This window comes from Corapipo altera, unplaced genomic scaffold (assembly GCF_003945725.1).
Source record: "Corapipo altera isolate COAL_440 unplaced genomic scaffold, ASM394572v1 55, whole genome shotgun sequence".
In the NCBI taxonomy this organism is placed as follows: domain Eukaryota; kingdom Metazoa; phylum Chordata; class Aves; order Passeriformes; family Pipridae; genus Corapipo; species Corapipo altera.
The window spans coordinates 2,846,402-2,868,019 of NW_020884882.1; the positions used below are offsets into that span (position 1 = coordinate 2,846,402).

Below are 21,618 nucleotides of genomic sequence, written 5' to 3' on the forward strand. Positions count from 1 at the left end.
GAACTTGAACCAACTGCCTCAGAAACCAGCATCTTCTAAAGGCTCCAGTCTCCCTCTTCCTATGGAAGTGAAAATTGATTTTGAGCAAGTTTGTTTTCAAGCTCACCAACCCCAACAGTATTTCATGACTCTTATCCCACAGGTTATTTAGGATTCTTTTTTCTTCCTATTCATCTTGATGACAAACTAGTTTTGATGTCTGTGTTCAGTTATTTCTTCTTGCATCTAAGTCAGACCCTCCCAAGGAGAAACCAGCTACTGCACTGAGTGGTTTTATACAGCCACTGTTTTCATTTGTATCTGTTCTTTCACAAGGCCTAACAAAAATTATACAGCTACACAAAAGCATAAGTTCTCCTTGGAAAAATATTCTTTTGGACTCAAGGGTGAACACAGATCCAAGATGCATTGAGAATACTGTGTTCATATATTTTAGGGACGTAAAAACCAAATAATAACCTATATGCCTATTTTAAATATAGTCACATCCTGAAACGTTTGCAAAATCTCAGGATTATTCAATAGGCAGAATCCTGGCACACTAACACAGGAGTAGAGAAAGAAGGAACAACTTCACTTTTGACTGAAGGAAAAGGTGACCTTGGCATGAAATCAAGATCTGCAGGTGGCAGTTTCAAAGTCTGAATTTGATGGGAAAAATAACCATCTCAACTACACAAAACCCACCAAAATAAGTAATTCATTATTAAAAAAAGCAAGCATTTGGCTCAAAACAAGAAAGAAATTAATATACAGTGAAGTTTAAGTCTTGCATTGAGGGTACTCTTAATGAGCCCAGCATGATGTACTTCTAAAAGATACAAGTCATAGCATTCACTTGAAAGAAAAGAGTAGACTGCCATGAAAGGACAAGTTATTACAGAGTCAAGACTTTCATGCTCAGGTTATACCTACATAGCAAACCAAGGCGTTTTCAGAGATATCAGCTTCTTTTTAACAGCAAAGAATATTTCAGATCAATTCTAAATTTAATCTTAACCTGGGGTATTCAAAACAAGCTCTCAGAGGACATTGTTTATTCTTCCCCTTCTAAATTTAGCAATTGTAACTGCCCTTAATACAAGGATATTAAGTAGTAGCTATATTTTGCAGCTCCCATGCTGCATGCCCAAGCCAAAGATTGCATTTGGGTGGCAGTTCAAAATATTCCTTTGAAGTAATTTAGGTCCCCAAACCAAAGTGTGTCTCTGCCACATGACTCAAAATGGATTCATTCTGCCCTCTGCAAAAACACAGCACCTGGCCCAAACCAACATATTACACCCCACAGAATACCCTGTGCCCTCTTTCCCACAGCTCAGAGCAAACCCTTGTCAGCCACCACCACATGACATGGATTTGCCTCTCAGTAGCACACAAACAGCTGGTCCCAGCAGCATTTATTGACAGGTAAACCCTCTTCCACAAGGCAATGGCTTTGTTAGAGGGACAGATGTTCAGGGTGGTTAGTCATTGTTCAAGGGATTTGCTCAGTAGCTCCCTTCAATGGACATCCTAGGAGGTTTTATAATGAAGAACTAAGTTTTAGAAGAGATCAGACATTTTCTTCCTTTCCCTAAATTACTACTGGATAATAGGCTCTGGCACAGGGAAGGGTAAACTTATCTGCCATTAGCCAACACCTTGTCTACATTATTTAACCCACTCACTGGAATGCTACAAATCGAAATCAGCGTTTTTTTCCCAGAAAGGTTTTCTTTGTCTCTGCTGTATTTCAGCCCAGAATTACACTACACCATATTTTAAATTAAAGCAGATAGAGTTCAAAGTTACACCAGTTCAACAGGCTAATAAACAAAGAGGTCATTGGACTGATAGTTTCATAGCCTGCATAGCTTTAGAGTTAGAACACTGGAGGGGAGGAAAAGGAAGAAGTCAGATTTAGCCAAAACCAGCCAAGGATCAATAAGTACTGTCATGTCCTCCTTCCTCCTGTGACTGCTTTCTCCCATCCTCTCCCACTCACCTTGCACTAAGCAACCTCTGGTTTTGTTTGCTTTCTCTACCAGCTTCAGCTGTTCCTCACATCTGCTTTTTTGTGAACTATCATTCAAGCCTACCATGGATTGTTAAACAGAGGCTGTCAATAAAAAACCACATCCATACATGCACTAAGCTTATGTCCCTTTTAAAATCATTGTAGATAACTTTCTTATGAAGTACAGTTAAACAAAGCAAACAATAGGAGTTAAAAACAGATATCCTCCAGCTCAAACAAATACCAAGTAAAGATGGTTCTACAGTTCAATCACCTGAGTCAGACACTTCCAAGCTGCAGAAAGTGTTCTGAGAAGGAACTCTACACGATTACTGCACGCTGACCTACCCCAGTGTGATGGGACCCATCCACAGTACTGCAAGACTTCTGTGTTTTCAGTGCATCACCATAATCTGCATCAAAGTTGGTCTTCCACACCATCACCTGCAGAAGAAAATTGACTCCATTAAAATTTTCTGTCAAAGTTTGCTTAAGGGACAATTTTGTTAACACATCAGAGAAGAGTTTACCTAGGAAAGCTTTGCCATGGATTAAATTAAGGATGTTGTTTGTAAATATGCTACTGAATACAGACTTAGCTTAACTGAGTTCTCAATGGGTAAGTGACCTCTTCCAACATTCTTTGGGTTAAGAACATCATGAAACTAGAATGACCTAGAAAACTTCAAAGTAACATGCAGAATACAGCATTAAACCACAAATATTTTAAAATACCATGCTTGGCATTATAACACTTATCAGCCACACCACAAACAACTAGTCACTCATTTATCATGAGACTCATTCAGAGGAAGAGTTAGTACTGAGACTAGCTACTTGAGCTAGCTTGCCAACTCAATACCAAATTTAAATCCCACTTACAGCTCCCTGCTCTCTGTAACACAGTACTGGTTTCAGAAGAGAGGCCTCTAACACATAAATCACTTCAGCACATTATGAGCAAATTTATGGAGTAAAACCCTTAGCAGTGTCCCTACAAGGCTAAAGAAGTTCAAGAGCAATCAATCAGCCATTTCAGAGGTCTAAAAGACACCCAAGAACCCAGGCAGCTCATCTTGGTTATCAGAAACATCAGTGTTTATTCTTCATTTGCAAATTTTCATCCCTGCTTCACATGAAAGCATTTTTCTTTTGCAGTTGCATGGTTAACCAATGAGGCCATTCCATTGTGTACCAGGACAAAAAAGTGATGCTCTTTTATTGTGTAGATTATACAATCTATATTACTTGTATACATTGCCTCTTCACAGCTACCAAAGGTGCTATTACAACAAAGATGGGCACTGCCACTTAGTCTGACCTGGGGATTAAGACTAGTGCAACACAGCTCAGTGACAGAAAAATGGACCCTTGCTCAAACCACTACTGTGGGTTGAAGTCAGTCCATGTCTTCAACTCACACTGTTAAAACCAGTACATATTTGCAGCACAGGCTCATGTAACAGTCCTGTTTGCAGCTCAGTAATAAAGTATGTTTTTTTGAGAGGCTACCTGTCTAAACTACCACACAAAAAAAATCCTTTTTGACCTGCAGAGATGCTCCTGATAATTATTTGTTGTATTTCTCTTTGATTCAAAAAGCCAGAATTCAACAAGGTCCATTCCACTGAAAAAGCTTCTTGCATGTACACAACTGCCAATTTAGGGCTAATTCTGTTTTTAGTACATATATATATACTAAGGTAAAGTTTTTTCTCCATGCACAAAAGGAAGCACTGCCTGCATTTTCAGATACAAATCCAAAAGCAGAGAGGCAGTTCCTTCATGGAAGCCAAGAACAGGAGAGCCAAGAGCCACCCTTCCCAACACATGCATCCAAACCCACAAACTCGAGCTCCAGTGGCAAGGGCTGCCAAAGAAGTTTGTTAGGACCCCTTGCCATGAACATACCTGTATAAAGCACCCTGCCAGGGAGGCACTGCCAGTCAGTGTTTCAGTTTAAAACCACCAAGTGATACTTTGCAATGAGCATTACTTTGGCTTAAAGAAATGCCAACCACAGAAGAGACAAAGGAGCTGACAAAACACAAGCCTTTCAAAAGAATCTGCTTTACACAACAAAGAAATGTAGGCTAATACATCCTTTTAAGCTCAAAAAGAAACAAATAATGAGTCAGCTTCTTGGCTATGCCTAAAAATCGAAGATAAATAAAATTTCTTAAGTTTTCTATTGAAAATAAGTAATAATGAAGTGCAGCTTCCAGCTATATCAGGGCTTTTATTAAGGAAGATAGAAACAACAGCAAACAGGCATTATTTATTTCTTGTGTTAGATAAGCACTTCAAGAGCAAACCTTTATCTAGTGACCTCAATATAATTCTGTAAGACAAAAACCAGGATGAATCTCTTCAAAACAGTCTGTTTAAAGCCTTTAATAAAAAGTGGTCTTAAAGAGACAGGATGACAACCTATGCCACCTATCCCAGCAAATTTAGAAAACAGAGTTAAAATGCAGCGACTCACAGAACTGGCATGAGCTACAACCCTGGGATTATTGGTTTCCTTCTCGAGAGCACACAACTGAAAACATGGTCCAGACACACAGGGTATATTTTTGCCTTTCCCCACTGACAATGGAAAATAAACTCCAGCAGCTTTTAAAGAAATATGTGTCTGGATCATAACTCAGAACCAGAAGTAAAAGGAAGGGATCTTCCCTCCTGCTCCATCCACAAAACTCTACTGGCAGTACAAGACACCCAGGCTTTCATCACTGTTCACATATCAAAGTCAGCAGAGAAAAGCCCAATTCTGACCTAAAAAGCTGTGCAACTGCAGCACTAGCACAGCTCTGCACCAGGCTCCCATTAAGAAAGAGGCCTGCAGGAGATATTCATGCCTGATCAGACTCAAACCCACTTGGTCTCAGTCAGTGGAGATGGTTTAGTCACAGCATCTCCAAAAAGACTGAGGACAAACCTGTGGGAGAAGGAGAGCATTAGGAATGTCAAACACAGAGCACTGTAGATCAGTGGAGCCTGGAAGAGTGTTCAGGGGGAAGCATCCCTGCCTGCCTTATCCTTATGCCTGTGTCTCAGATCTAGCCAGTGGCAGATCAGGAGCCAATCCATCAGCACAGACTTATATTCAAAGTACCTCATCACAGTCATTTGTACACCCACCTGTCCTATTCCCTAGCAGCAGGTGCCTCAGAAAGGCATGTAACAAGGGCCATACATAGGGCAATATTTCCTCTGTTGTACATACTCACTCCCACAGAACCCAGCTGAAACGCTTCCTCAGTGAGAAGAGACTATGTTTAATATCTCTCACTCTTTTTAATAATTGTTATCTCTTTGAAAGCAGTAAGATGCCAAGAAACAGTAGCTACAAGGCACAAAACAATCAAACTAAATGAATCAGATACCTGTTCATCAGACCCTCCAGAAGCAAATAAGTCTCCAGATCTTGAAAATGCTACACAAGTGGCTGGGCCCTGCAAACACATTTAAAAGACAGGTTTAAAAAAACATAAAAGAAAACAAAGTGTTATAAAGTTCCATTCATTGCAGCTTTACAGGGTATTTCTCATTTGACATTCAGCAAACTAAAGGCAAAATTTGGAAAGCTCTTTCTTACCTGTCAGGTTAATGGGCCACAATTAAGATGCTAAGCTTGCTGGCAACTTAGCATTTCCCACACTTTTGCCCCCAATTTAAGATACCCACTTTTCAATATCCATGGCATTAAAACAGAGACAGGAACAAAACAATTTTTACAGAGTCAGGCTTCTCCTTGTTCCCCTCAAACATTCTATACAAACTCCTCATTGCAGAAGACCCAACACTTAAAGCTCTTGCTTTCTGCACCATCACATCAACTTCAAAACATGCTTGACCAGTTATCAACCACAGCAATCAACTTGCACCAATTAATTAGGCCAAGGTTACAAGCATTTTAAGTCAAGAAATTTAAGTCAAGTCCAAGGAAGGACAGAGGTTTCAAACCAAGCAGGCACCTGCAGCAGACAGGCACTCCTTACAATACCATCATTTGTCATTTTGAAGCTGCAGCCTAATGATCCCATGCAGGTTTGTGTTAGTTGCAAGGTTTTTTACTGAAGAATAGAAGGCTGGATTAAACTGCTTTTCTCTTAGCAGTTTTACAGAAGAGATGCCAGAGTTGATGCATCCAGGATCATCTTCCCACAGCACAAGCACTTGCATTCTGAAGAAGCCTCATGCATGAAACAGTTCTGAGAGGCTTCAAATGCTGCCGAGTGCTGCAGCACTGCCTGAGCAGCAGCACACAGTTCACACCACACACCTGGTTCAATGTGTTTCAACCTCCCAGCAAGCACACAGGAGGGTGCACATGGGAAGGGTGAGGCAGGTTAAACAGAGCTGGGAAATGGTTACATGTGTTCAAGCACAGGCACAACAGACAAATTGTTCTGCTGGGAATAAACAGCCAAGAACCCAGATCGTGGAGTTCTGTGTCAGCTGCTCAGCACATTCCCTTGCACAACATCCTAAGGTAAGAGCTTTTTCCCAAGCTGAAACAGGCAAAGGCAGGAGTGAGAACTTCCTATGGCATCAACAAGCTGGAGGGACGGATGGGGGAAACACCACAAACAAACACCAAAACACAAACGGAAAAGTCACAACAACACCCAGAAAACTCCACCACACCATCATACACCTCCTCAGAAGAAAAGGTATCCTCTTTCAAGTAAGATCATGTATCTCAGAACACAAGTAAGAAGCTTCTCCCCACTCTGTATCAAGTTGCAAGGAGAGACTATTCTATTAGGAGTCCACATCTTCCCAATGGGCATCACATGGAAACCTCATGTCCAGTTTGTTTCTGGTTTCCCTTCTTTCTCTCCTTCGTTACAGAGAACTTACTGTTATAAATCCTGAAAGTAAACAAATACCCAAAGATTGCATCAAGCAGCCAGTTCTCACTGCAACCTGTGTCCCACAGTCCTGTGGGCTTCCAAAAATACTGGCACAAGGTTATGCCAGTAAAACTAGACCTTGATGTGGTCACTCCCAGTGTGAAGAGTTTTAGTTTCCTTAAAACACATTAAGGTATTTCCATGTTATCATTTCACCTGCAGGGAAATTTCAAAATGTTTTGAGGTCTTCTAATAGCAACACCTCACGCAAGAGAACTTGCCAGAAATGATCTAGTAGCAGCAATTTCAAAATGTACTCATTACTGTGACTAAGCTTGTTGAAGTGACACAGCAGTGACTGGGTTAGATATTTCAAACCAAAGACACTGCCATCAATCAGCTGAGCCTCTGCCTTCATTCCCACCCACCCTTCCCAGCAGTTCAGCTCTCTCCCAGCTGCACTGTTGGGAATGGAAGCTCTGAAACTGCAAAAGCAAAAGACAAATAACCAGTAAGAAAGGGCAGAAACAACTACATAGGCAGAAAACTGCAGTGGTGAATATTGCTCCGAGGCAGCAGAGCTGAGCAAAGAGAAGCTGCACTCTGACTATAACAAACCAAAGTTAGGAGGGCAGAAAAAAATCCAAGACAAAGTGTTCAGGAACGAGCACAAGTGAGGAACACTGGAGAGGAGCAACGTTTCCCAAAAATATTTTTATCAGTCTAAATATTTCAGTGTATTTAGACAAAATCTGGCACAGAACAAATCACATCAAAACAGGCAATGAACTGACTCCAAAGTCATGGCATTCTTAAGGGAAAAAAAGTTCAACAGAACATATTCCTCCCAAAATAGAAAATTATATCAAAGACTGAATGTGCCTTTATAAATTGAAAGAAAGGGAACAAACAAGTCCATAGACACAACATCCTCCACAGATTTGTTGACATGAATTAAGTGAAAAGTATTCCCGCTACATACACTCACAGAACTCTTCCCAGATATAACAGGTTTGCTGTAGCAACATAGCTTGCCAAATACTCTTGCAATTTAATATAAACACACCACACAAAAATAAAAAGCTACACTTGCCAGTTATTAAACACAGCCTAACTTCCATTTCTCCCAGGTAAGCACTGCAGAGATCCAACAGATTTCTAATGAAGTCCTGGACAACAGGCAAGTGGCTAGGGACTGAAGAATTCAAATCTTCCTTCTTTTTCCCTCCTTTTAACTTCTGGCTTGCATCAAAAGTGTCAAAAAGTACCAGTTGCATATTTTAAGCTTATTTCCCACACAACTAGAATTTGTGGGATGAAGCAGCCCTCTAAAGGATCACTTTCCTCTTTCTGCAGCAGGATACAGTGGCTTTCTGTTAGTATCTCCTGGAGGTTCAGAATTTCCAGCCTTGTGCTGGGTGCTCCACACGAGCTGCTAGCACCAACCCCCAAATTCCTTCAGATTCTTGCCTTACACTAAACAGCAAGCTGCAAAAAGAAAGGGTTGGACAACAAGGAACACTGAATCAGAAGTAAGGAACATTTCTACTTAGCCTCAGCAGGTCAGCAACATGAGCACCACCAAGCTTTCGTGTATGTTGAGTAGAGTTTGAGATTATAACAACAGTTTTCGTGGTACTGGGAGAGGGCTGCAGAAAGTTTGTGGGAAAGTACAGAAGAAAGCAAGAAGTCATCCACTGGAACTGTTGAGTGAAAAGAACATTGCCACTAATTAATATTCATCTCATCTCCTCTAGTGAAAGAGCACCAGGCAGGCTGGGAATGAAGTCCCATAGAGCTTTGAAAAGGAAAATTCACTCAAACACTGGGTGCAGCAAAGAAGTTGAAAAGAAAAAGGAAGCCACACAGAGGGGATAACTGCATCAAACCTGGTCCTTTGCAGCATTCCCAATGGCAGATATGTATGCCATGGCAGCTGAAACACCAGGTGAGAGCCCACTTCTAGCTGCATACATAGGTAAGAAAGGTGAGGCCCAGCATGTTACACAACTTATGTGCAGACTAAAACCCCCAGAGATGGAGATTACACCTTCTCCCTGTTTTCCCACTTCCTACAGAAGGAAGCTAGTGATCACAAGGCCTTTATTGCTCTAGAACACACAGGTTGATCAGCTTAAATAAAACATTAAGTTTGGCCTTCAAAGCAGATGTTCAGAACTATTCTGAATGACTTGAATGCATTAATCACCAAGAGGTGGGATCCGAAGCCAGGGCACAGATGACAACACCGAGTGAGTGACTGGAGGGATGCTGAGAGCATCAGAACAGCTGACACAGGGATGACATAAGACAACAGGAATAGCATCCCCGAACACAAAGCTTTCAAGGGTAGAGCTAAAAATAGATACCTCTGAAATAAATATGTAAGAGAAAGGCCAAGAGTTTAGTTTGGAGAAATGGAAATACGCCTGGAGCACACAGTCACACCTGCATGCAGGCAGCAGATGAATGTGTACCATCCAAAAATAATGACTGGACAATCATGGAGAAATCCCTCCTGAACACCCTCTTCTCTCCACAGAGTTGCTGGGCACAGAAGGCACATCACTCTAACAACAGCAGGGCCAACACCAACAGTCAAGTCAAGAGAGGCCAGACTTCCAGGCTTCAGCTAGGAACAGAGCCAACATTTTGGCTTCAGCATAACAGAAGAAACAAGAGCCAGGCTGGAGAGAGTCCAGGAATAAACCAGAGGAGAGTAGTTTAACGATGTACTGTCTGCACTATGAAAGGACAGGCAGTGAGGAAGGAAGCTGGAGAGACAAGTGGGGTCAAAGATGCCAGTAGATTTTTAATTTGTTTTTTAATCCTGGGAGAAACTAATGCATAGTAGAGAAGAGCCAGGTAAGAGAGCAAGGGAGGTGCCAAGAGCTGGAATAAGGCATATCTAGAGGATGCAAATAGTTGAATTAAACAAGAGCTTCCTCTTTCACTGCCAAAAAAGGAGATGTAGAAGTGAGAAGATATGAGCCAGTGCATTCAGTCAAACTGTCCTGGAACAAAAGAGAAAAAGGAGATACGAGAGGAGACAAGGCCTGAGAAGCAAATCCAGCAGCAACCAACACACTGGGATCCCAGGCATGGCATCATCAGTTCTAGGCACAAAGGAAATAATACTGAACAGAGCAGTCACTGCTGACTGTTAGCAGTGCTTTCAGCTGCTTTATGCACAGGAGAAGGCAAGTCACATTTGGACAGATGGACATTGAGATGACAGAGGGTAGAGGAGCAAATGATGCAAAGAATAAGTGATCAAGACAATTAGGGAAACACCAAGAGCAAGTAAAAAACTTGATAAACACATCCAAGTGCCAAAGAACAGAGAGGGCCTGAAACAGGATGCTGGTTGTCATGACTTTCACCTATTTCTTCTATTGGCACATTGAAAAATCAAGAGGTGCAGGACAGGTAGTCCTCAAGTAGGGATGGAATGGAAAGCTATACAGACTGTGGAAAGAATCCACATCTCCAACAGTAAGGACAATAAAAATGTTTAGATAAAAAGGGGCAGACTCCTAGAAACTGCACAATGAGGGTGATAACACAAAGGGGAAAAAGGGAGAGGGAAAGGGAACCAAGGGGAAAAGCACAGGGAACAGAGATAGCAAGGGTAGCAAGGGATGTTTCCTTGCAGAACACCTCTGACATGCAGTCACAAGGACTCTCAGCCCACTGGGCTTTGGAAAGTTCCTGTATTAATACACAGAGCAAGACTGTCATGCCCCCTGCACCCTCCTTCACCAGGGAGTAAGGGCTACAGCTAACATAGGGAAAAATTATACTGGCATCTTATAACTGAATCTTCAGTAGCTTTAACTCCTGAGAGCCTCAGTTTAAAGAAACACAAAGCAAGAACAGAGCACTCCTATTTCCTTTCAAGACCCAGAAATGCTAACCTGAAGTCAAGTGCCTGTTGTTTGTGATACACCTTTCTCTCCCTTTGTTGTTTGGTTTCTGTGCAGCTCTGAGATGTCCTCGAACCCTTCAAAGAGGACCAGGCCTGCACAGATGTTTAATGCCACCTAGGCAGAGCTAGCAGTAGACAGTAAAGGAGCACATTTGTTTCCTGTGCACCTGCTCAGGAACTCTTGCTCATTAGTCAGCCAGCAAAGCAGAGAGCACTTATGTCACCCAGGTAGGTAAAATGCAGCTACTTCACAGTTCTAGTCAAGGTTGCTTGGAGAATTGTAACTTTGCATTTTCTGTCTTCCTATTTATAAACATAACCACAAGATGTTTTCTAAATATTTACTCTGAACTTCCGTTCCACCGAGGAAGGCAGTCTGGAAATGCTCTAATCAAACCACTCCAAAGGCCAGACCAGCACCATGTACATACCTGCTCCCCTCTAGCAACTCTCCAGGGGTGACTTAGGGGCCCCAACACGTTCTGTTCCTCACCAGTGATCCCATCACAGTACCAGTGATGGACTTACATACCAACCCAGTGTCTCATCTGTATGGAATTGGACAAGAGCACTTCACAGCTTGAAGCCCTCCAGAACCAAAATATGCAGCACAATACAGAATGATATTTTGCAGCTGCAAGATGTCAGCTCCAAGCTGCAAACTCCTGTCTCTAATGATCCTCCTGCTACAAGGGGCCAGCTACATTTCAATTAAAGACAGCAATGTAAACTTGGCCAACTTCCCCATGTAAACTACAGCTAATCAGCTGCTAACAAATTCCTGGCACTCCAGCAGTTGCGTCAAAGTATGTCTAAAGGACCTTAGGGTTTTTTTCCTTCAAGGGTCCACTTGCATGCAGCCTTCCCAGAACAATGTAACAGCAGCCAGCTGTCAGAGGAGGAACAAAGTGTCAAACCAGCATGTTCAACCACACAAAAGTCACAACTCAAGAACATCTTCAGAACAGGCTGTTCATGTGGTAGCCCTCACTTAAAAAGGTAAATCTACCTAATGACTAAAAATATCCACATCCCACTTCGTTTTTAGCCACTTGGGGATACTGGCACAAATCACAGTGATAACAGGGAGTGGGGGAAAAACTCCCTCAGTATTAAGTAGCCTGGATTTATCTATGAACAGAACAGGCTGGAGAAGCAGCCAGTGCAGGAATCCACCTCAGCAGCTTCTGGTGAAAGCAGGGCCTGTAGTCACTGCCATTGCTTACTGAGAATGAAGCATAGGTTGACATATGCCTTTAGTGGAAAAGGTATCTGTTAAATCAGGCAGTAAAAGAACCAGTCCACAACAATACAGCACGTACCAGAGAGGGAATGCCAGCCAGGGCTATGCCAGGACTGGTTCCACAGCCATCTCACTGCAATACCCTTAGAGACAACCAGAAGGCTCTACCAGCCACTTTGATACTTGTACTTGTTTCCAAACTGAAGGATCTGTGATTGCACAATGGCAGCTACCCTTCAGCTGTGCCAGGGGCAAAGCTTTTCCAGTGCCAGTCAGGTGCCCAGGAGAGAGTGGCAGACATTGTCCTACTGATCTGAAGCAACAGGGAGGAAAAATACAGAGCTTTAACTCTACTTTTGAACAAATGACCCTCAAACCAACTGTTCAGCAGAAGCCTTGAGTTAAGTACAGCATTAGCCTAGAGGGACTTCCTAGTGTCTGATTCTGAAGACCTCCATCACCATAATCAGTTTTGGACTCTTATTCAAAGCTAAACTCATTTTTTGTGCTGCTGCAGTCAGTGAGGAGCAGCAAACAGCTCAGATGGGAGAAAAATGGAAAGCAGGTTCAGCCTCCTGCTGAACAGTAACCAGGTACATCCCCTCCCCAAGGGAAGGATGAAAGGTGTAAAGATCCACTGTCCTTCCACACTTATCCTTTTCCAGGAAGCTACTTTCCAAGAACTCAGCAGATTAACACAATGGACAAATACAAAAACAAGATTAAGACAACAGAAGGGATGCAGCCCCTGACAGGAGGATCCACATGGTCCAGTTTTCAAAGCAAGAAAAGTTTTTTTACAGTCAAGGCTTACCTGTTAGGATAACCAGCATTTTTTATCTTGCCCCATTCTTTTAGCATTTGAACTCACTGGTCAGTCTTAATCAAAGCTCTGCTTCATGGAAAGGTTTAAGTATGAGGTTGTCCTACTTCCCATTAATATTACAAAAATGGAGAAAACTTTACTTACATATAACAAAAGAGAAGTTACAGAACAAACTTGACCTTTTTAGACATCAGACAAGGCAGTCACTAAACAAAGGTACAAGAAGTCAGAATTATCCATTTTACAGCTTACACAGCTACCACTATTGTCCAGAAGCATCCCCATCACCCCAAAAACTTCAGGCTGTGATTTTCCCCAGAGAGTTTTTATGCTTTAAAACTCAGCCCCCACTTGAAAAGAGACACAAGTGGGTTAAGAATTTCTGTTCTCTTTGTCCTTTGGAAAGGGAACCTTTAAGGCAAGCCTGCTTTTTCACACCCCACTCAGAACTGACAATGAAATTAGTCTATTTATTCTCATTTAAGATTTAGAAAGAGAGCTCCAAGCATTCATACAATTAACCTTACAAGCAACACATCCAGAAGCATAATACTAATAGGCCAATCAGTTAAACTTAACCCACCAGCAGCATTTATCACCTTCAATTATTTCATTCACTCCATTAACAAAATGAAAACACGTTCCCAAATCACATCCCAAAATAGATTTCCTTTATTTTATCATTACTGTCCTCAAGTGTCCTGCCAAGTGAACAGCCTTTATCTTCACAACACCTGTGTCAGGGGGCCAAGTGTTATTTGCAGGACTCTAGAGAGGGAGAGAGACAGAGCTGCACTAGAGTGTGAGACAGAGCCAGGGTCAGAGTCTGGGGCTCTGCCCTGACTGAGCTCCTTCTCTCTTCCACTTGAATCCTCAATATTGGAGCTCACTTTTGGTTCCTGCTTTCTCATTCTCTCCATTCCTGCCTTACCTCCTTCCCTCCCCAGAGGCCTTCCCTTCAAAACAGTGATGATCTCAAAGACTATTAGCAGTGTTATAATGGTAATTTTACACAAGGAGGTTTTCAAACAATTTTTGGCCATGAAAAGCAAAAGCCTCAAGCACAGATTTGCCCAGTTTGTTACCAGTTTGTACATTACTGTATAAAAGGCTTTGCCTCACCTGGTGACCATGCAGAGTATACAGAAGTCTTCCTTCTAGCAAGTCCAGAATTTTAAGAGTTGAATCATTGGAAGCAGTAACCAGATAGTTTCCAGAGGGGTGAAAGGAAAGACTGTTGACCACAGAGCTGTGCACTAAGGATGGAAAAAAAACATATATAACATTCACCAAAACCAGTTTACATAAGCCCAAGGCAAAAAGAATAAAATAAAGCACAAGCACATTCCAATTTTCTGTTACAAAGTTTAACAGGAAAATTATCATGGGGGAAAACATTCCACAAAAGCTCTTCAAAGCACTGGAGAACAAGAACAGTACTGAATTCTTGTAAAAATAGGCACTACTTTACTGAAAGGAAAAAGGAAGCTTTGCCAGTTATTCTGGGAGATTTAATGCTACGAAAGCTTCCAGCATGGCTCCAAAATTTACTTTATGTGCAAGTCAGCAATAGGATTCTGTGAGAGTGCTGGACATTGACATATTTTACTACTGTGGAGCTGCTGTTCTCGCTCCCAAATCATTCTAGATTAAAATCTATATGCTAATGCACTGAGAGGACCAAAATTACAATGAAAAACACTCAGAGCTGACATTACACAGGTTTTTTTGGTTTACTACCCCACTCCAGCCAAGACTGGCTTTAAGAGAAATAATAAGAATCAGCAACTTGAAAATGGTCCAGTATAAGCATTATTTCTTCAGACATCCAATTTGTCTCACCAAATATTTAAAACAAGTATGAAGAGACAAACTATCAAGAGTGTAAACTTCCAATAAAGCAATCCTCCCTGCATGAAGATGAAACCCAAGAGCTATTTTGAAAAGAACTAGAGGAAATGTTCTAGGAAAAAAGTTACAGCGAACTTCACTTAAGTTTGACATTAAACATCTGATTTATGGCTTTTTTTCCTTCCCCGAACTTTCACAAAACAGGTTATTGAACATATTTATTTATGAGAACACGCAGTACTTTACATATGCACAGCTTTCCGAGCGTATGTGACATTACAGGATATTAAGATGAGGCTTGAGGAAGGATTTAACCATCCAATTACTCTTAATTATACTCTGTGTCCTCCAAATGTTCTGGTATCTCAAATCTACTGCTCTTAATACATCACACCCAACTAAATTTATGGTCCGTTGAGAGTCTACTGTGCATTTTAAATCCATAGTGCATGTTAAAAACACCCTCAAAATTCAATTTTAAAACACTATAACCATTTTTTGCAGATGGGGATTTGAAGCAGATATCTGAAATAACCTTGCTCAATTGTAAAACAGAATGCCTCTGCTTTTGAAACTCTCAGGAACATTAAATACCTCAGCTTAAGTGCTAAAACTTAATTCCTCTTGACCTGAACTATTGAAAAACACGGAAGAAAACCTTAACACAGGTAACTTCTGAATAGTTATTCTTCCTGGTGAATACTGTCTCTATCACACAGCTAGATCTTCCTCTACTGCCCCAGCACTGTATTACACTATGTACTAAAGGAGAAAAAGGTCTGTGTGGAGGTTTTTTCTCATGAAAGAGTGCTAAATGCCTTTCTCCCTTGAAAATTTTATTCTGATTTGTAATATTCCCCACCCCATCAGTGTCTACATTCAGATGGAGGCAAACATATCTTGTCAATTAAGGCAAGTCCTGAAAGGAATCACACCAGAAATAGATCAAGTTGATGATATATCATATCTTCCAAGTTCCAGACAGTGAATAATTTCCAGTTTCATGAAAAACCCTTTCCATAATGGAAAGAAGTCACACAGACTGGGGCTTCTGTGCCCAAGGAGTTCTTGGCTGTTGCAAGCTCAGAGAAAACTTCATCTCCCTTCTACCAAACCAGCTCAGACCTCCCACAAGACCATTCACAACATCCCTCCAAAAACTTGCCAACACATTCTGCAACCTCACTTGATGACTTCATGTTGTCAACAACAAATCCAGTGCAGCACGAGGTGGGATCTCCCAGCGATTTGTTGCCACAAGGTCACCCTTCTGCCAGCCAAGCCTGAGCAACATAACAGCCTTTTAGGAGACTGAAACTGGGGTTAACAACTAAAACTGAGCCCTGCCAGCCTGTAGTGACTGCACATCACTGTCCCAAGCCTCAAAATACTACTTTTATGTAATAAGGGAATGCAACCCTTAGTAACCACCAGTGAGAAGATAAATTAGGATGGACCTGACACAGCCACAGTCCCTACTGAACAGGTAACTACCATCAGCCCCATCCAAACGAGATAAAAGTGCCAATTATTCTTTTTAAATAGCAATAAAAAACCAAGCTAGAGCTGTTTCCACAGACCTGCTACAGATGTGTCCCCCATACAACTTTGGGTAGGGAAAAAAATGTCAGGCAATAAACACTGACCATTTTTGTAAGGGCTGTACAAAATCTGCTGTACAAAAGAGTTTAATGTCTGTTCTACTGTACAGCAAACGTGTACAGAGCATACTTCACTTGGCTAAAAAGAAAAACACACCACACAAAAGGTTTTGCAGCTTGCTCTCTACTTCCAATTTTCATTTACAAATGTCACAGTTGGAACAAGTCCTGGCAACGAGAGCAGCACTGCTAAAAGACTAATCAGTGTTGGAAAACAGCCCAAATTTAAGACGCAAGAGCCTGTGGCAGGGCTACTTATCTGTTAACTCCTCCGTGGAGCTCCATCTTTAAAATGGATTCCCTGGAAATCAGGCAGCACCAGCACGTTCTGAAGGCAGAGGTGCCATCTAGTGGGACTGGGCTGGCAGCCTCACGTGGGAGCCACAAAACTACATCAGATTTACCCAAAAGGACAGGTGTAAACCCTCAGAACAGGGGGATTTGTAAACGCATCTCCAGAACACGGTACAAACACATCAGTTTGTGGCCACAGGTGCATGAAGTGCCTCAAAACAGCCACCACTGCAATTTTAGGTTTCTTCAGCTTCTGTGACTATTTTTAGTTCAAAGTTTATTACACAAAGAGGATTTACACAGTAGCTGTAAAAATAACACTCACAATGAGTGAGGAAATGATCGCTTCAGTAGCAAGGGTGTCACACTAAAATGTCATTCAGTAAGGGTGGGATACTGGGGAAATGTGTAATTCCAAGACAAAAAATAGACCTGGCAGCCAAACCTAAACCACATTAGATTTGGACAATTTAACAGCAGTTAAGTGGAAAGCAGGAAGAGATGATTTTTGAGCCAAGTTATACTGTGACTGGAAACATGCACTGCAGATCTTGCCACCATTGAAAAGCTGATAAAGCAGGTTAAAAGGACAACCTGACACTGCCCAAGTATTTAAACACACTACTGATTTTAGCAACAAGACTTCAGGAAGGCACTTCCAAGCTTTGATATGGGCCACAAGTTAACAATACCTATTACACAAAGAATCACAGTTCAGAATTCATCGCTGTGATTGTACGCTCAATACTGGTGAATTGGAACAACAGTCATCAAAAAGTTTGATTTCTATTAGATTTTGTTAACTATCAGAGAACTGGGAGTGACTGTGATCCATAAGAAGCCTCCATAAGAGGCTGTCACAGCAGGAACCCACCGTAGCTGATGTGAATGGCAGAAAGAACACACCAAGCTCCAGCCTCGTGTCTCTGATTTCTGATCTTTACGAGCACACCAGAAACAGTCCTCAGGAAAAGTTAGCAAAATTAGGTTCAACACTGGATACAGTGCTTGAGAATGTATCAGTTTAAAAATACCAGAGCAGCCTTAAAAACTGTTACTAGTAAAGGAAAGAAAAGCCACATTTAGGCTCAAGAAATTAATATGCACAGAACAGGTCAATCAATCTCGAAGAAGCTTACAGGGATGGGAAAGTAGCCTTCTCCTATCCATTTCTACCATACAGCAGCACTAATCAGTTGGACAAGGACAGGTAATGGGAGGAAATGCCATTTGGAAGGTAAGGTGAAAAAAAAAAAAAAACCCTAAACATTTAGACTCCTGGATATAAAAGCTAGCTACTCCATGGACAAGCCAACCTGGATGACTTGTAACTTGGTCAAAGCTAATTCTGGAAGCTGAAAACCAAACAGATTCTGGAGAAGGAACTGTAAACACAGATCATGGTACAAAATTGCAATTGATTGATTTGGTTTTCCTTTTTTAACTTTTCCTAATTTTCTCATAAAGAACTTTAACTTTTGTTTTGCTGGAATACCTCTGACTCCTCCTATAGGCTAATCCAGAGGAAAAAAAAGCCATCTTTTTTACTGCACACCATCTCCTCAAGAACAGTGACCATGAGCCAAACATCCATGCCAACCTGCAACATGGGACTTGAATCAGAATCAGCCTTGGAGCTAACACAAAGCAAGGCACGATGTCTGGTGAAAAAAGGTTTCCTCTGGCAGGCCTCACCCAGTGCCTTTTCGGACAAGCAGCAGGTGATGGAGAAACATTCCTTGGACTTCAGAGCAATTCATATTAATACATGGAAAGGTTCAACTTGTGCAAGGTCTTAACTTGCCTTGGTAATGCTGAAGCAGCCTGTTCATCCTGACGTCCCAGAGCTTCACCGTGCTGTCCGTCCCGGCCGCGGCGATGCACGTCCCGCTGGGATGGAAATCCACGTGATTCACAAACCTGCAAGGGGCAATTCAATCCAACTGGTAACACTCAACTCTTGCTAAAGATCAAAAAAAGCCTTTTCTGGAAGGGAAGCTGCATTGTGACTCATTGAAGATTAAGGAGGAGATGATCTGAAAATTTATTTTGCTGAATTTCTCTTAAGGCCTTGCTCCTAACCCCAAGCAGAATGCAGGATCCTACCAAACACACCATCTCAACAGCCTGCAGTGCAGGTGTAGGAGCTGTAGACACAAGTCTCCTGAAATCTGATGGATCCAACTGTCACAACAGCATTTTCAAGTGCTCATTTAATGTTTCCATAATTCTCTATTAAATGAACATTATTTCCAGAGCGCTGTGTACAAGACTGAACAGATATTTTTCTTCTATTAACTAATTTTAAGATGGAACTTAGTGAATTTGTGCCTGAAATTATATATTGCCACTTGGAAGGTAGTGAGGCTGAGGCCAAATTTCTTTCTGGACCTGAATGAAATCAATTTTTATTCTGAACACGTAAGTACAATAAAACCTTCAGAATCTTTGGTTAAGGGCATCCTGTAACTCCACTCAATAGACACAACAAATTGGATAAAATTAATTATCCTTTGAGTATTCTTGTAATAAATGCTGGAGAAGTTGAGATATTTTAAAAGGTTGTTCGGACAAACCATATTCTTAAGAGCAGTGGAAAAAATAACGCTGTCTGAATTTGTCTTAAAATCATTGGATATTACCTGGAGTGAACTTTGTACTTAAAAATTCAATGCAGCAAGGAATTAGGAAGTTTGTCAGTTCTCTAAGGACTTGTTTTATGTTTCTGGACAAATGAACTTTTTGCTGTGGCTAAACATTCCAAATTCAACAGCTGCTTTTCTGAATACAAAGTGGGGGTTTTTTTAATAACCTTGTTACTTAAAATTTTGAGGGTGAAACAAAGCATCCAAGCCAGTAGACTTTTCCACTTTTAATTTATGTCAACTCAGAGCAAAATAAAAGATCTTAACATAGCTAGAAGAGGAAATATAGAAGGAAATAAAGAAGTTAAGTATCTGCAAAAATAAATAAACACAAAGAAACTGAGGCTTGATGTGTTGAACAGTTACTGAAATACAACCCTCCCAGCTGCAACTTGTGTAATTCCAAGACAAAAAATAGACCTGGCAGTCATAAGGTGTCAACAAATTCTGGAAACTTCTTTTGCATCTCACCTCACACTGGCTGCTTTTGTAACAAGTGCTAAGGATTTTTTCAGCAGTTTTAGGATTTCCAGGAGGAGGACACCTCTGAACTTCACAAACCAGGTGTATGTTCACTGAGCACCCCGTTTCAGACTTCACCCCCAGGTACTTACCCCGCGTGCTCGCAGAAGGAGTGGATACATTCTCTGCTGGTCTTATCCCACAGCTTGACAGTTTTATCATCACTAGATGACACTATCAATCGCCCATCAGGAGAGAACCTAAAACAAGAGTTATAGAAATTAAGGTGTACAGGGTCAACTGGATTTGGCCAGCTGTCAAGGTATGCTGGTAAACACACCTTGTTCTTCAAGAAGTTACACTGGCATCAGTAAGACTAAAAACCCAATTACTAAGTAAATGGAAAAGAAAACAAGCTGTAAGTCCCCAAACTATCTCTAATTCCTCAAGCACATAAAATAACTCTCAGGATAGTCTTGAGTATGACTTAAGATCTCCTGTCCTACTTGTTTCAATTTAAGTGTGTCTCAAGTTGTTTCTCTACCCTGATTCAAAACAATTCCCGCCTTTGCCACAAGAGTTCAGAGCAACACAATTACTCACAAGGCAACAGTTGCAGCAGAACCTTTCCCATTCCAGTGCCTTAGGGCATATTAAGCTCCCATTTCAAAATCTTATATACACGACAAATCAAGATCTCTCTTCAAAGGCACACACGTTATAGGATCAAGACTTGAGTCCCTAACTAGAGAACATCATCAGACATACTGGAAAAACATCCTTTCTGCTCTTCTGTGGGCATCTACAGAGCTATCAGCCACTGCCACCACCACAGTCCAGAACTGTAATGAACTTTTCACCTTCAGAGAAACTGTGGCTTTATCCTAGATACATATATACATAAAAAACTCCTCAAAACCAAACCTGAGACATTTACCAGGAAGTAATGTTATTATTAGGGCAGCACTTACAGCCTTTTGGAAGGAGCACAGGTGATCATCTTAACTAGAGGCATAAGTCTAAACTAACTAAGATGAAATAAAAGTAGAAATCTCTCCTTTTGTTCCTGTTAGCAACAGGAACAAAAGCTTTACCAGGTAAAAGCAAAGCACAGAAGAAATCACAAAGCAGGGAAGTCTCTGCTTCACAAAGATCACAGAGAAACACACAGTGGGGGGTGCAGACTGTCATCTAAAGGGATCTCTCTGCAGGTCAGCAATATATTGCAGTCACCAGACACACTTGAATCACCCTGAACAGAAACGTGTTACACCAGCCCATGACACTCAGTCCCTGCTTTGAGGGATAAATCCCCATCTCCATTTGCCACAGGGCCGTACTCACCTGGCACAGCGAACCCAGTTGATGTGCTGACTCAGTGAGAACAGAAACTTCTGCCTGTGAACCGTCCACACTTTGACTGTTTTGTCATCAGAAGCTGTAACTATGGACTGGCCATCACTGGAGAAGCTAACACTTCTTACAGTTGCCGTGTGAGCCTTGAACACAGTCGATTCTCCTTTGCTGCACAGAAGGAAAGAGCCCTTTAAAACTGCACAACAGGGCAGCAAAGGCATTATGTTCCTGAAAACACACAGCTGCTGTACACTGAGCAGTGCTACTAACCACAGTTTCTATGGGAGCTGCACATGATTACACCAGGAAAAAAACATTGATCAACCCCAAACTTGCTCCTGCTTCCCAAGCTACACAGAATAGACAGCTAAAACTAGTTGTTCCAGTTGAAAACTGGAGCACAATCCAACAGGAAACAACCCACATTTCCTATAAGGGGCAGAAATGCTACTGCCAGTTTGTGCAACCATTTTAAACAACATTTATGGAAA

At 41.5% G+C, this 21,618-nt stretch overlaps 1 protein-coding gene across 5 annotated transcripts in view; it reads right to left on the reverse strand.

Moving 5' to 3' along the window:
• The window catches only part of POC1A (POC1 centriolar protein A), a 57,625-nt gene that overhangs the window by 22,452 nt on the left and 13,555 nt on the right, over positions 1 to 21,618 (reverse strand). For all 5 annotated transcript variants that reach the window (XM_027640063.1, XM_027640060.1, XM_027640059.1 and 2 more), the window contains 6 exons: positions 21,116 to 21,295; positions 19,924 to 20,031; positions 18,469 to 18,584; positions 13,981 to 14,114; positions 5,389 to 5,457; positions 2,348 to 2,443 (listed from right to left, as the gene is read on the reverse strand). In XM_027640063.1, coding sequence (XP_027495864.1) covers positions 2,348 to 2,443; positions 5,389 to 5,457; positions 13,981 to 14,114; positions 18,469 to 18,584; positions 19,924 to 20,031; positions 21,116 to 21,295 — 703 coding nt within the window. The remainder of the gene's footprint in view (positions 1 to 2,347; positions 2,444 to 5,388; positions 5,458 to 13,980; positions 14,115 to 18,468; positions 18,585 to 19,923; positions 20,032 to 21,115; positions 21,296 to 21,618) is intronic.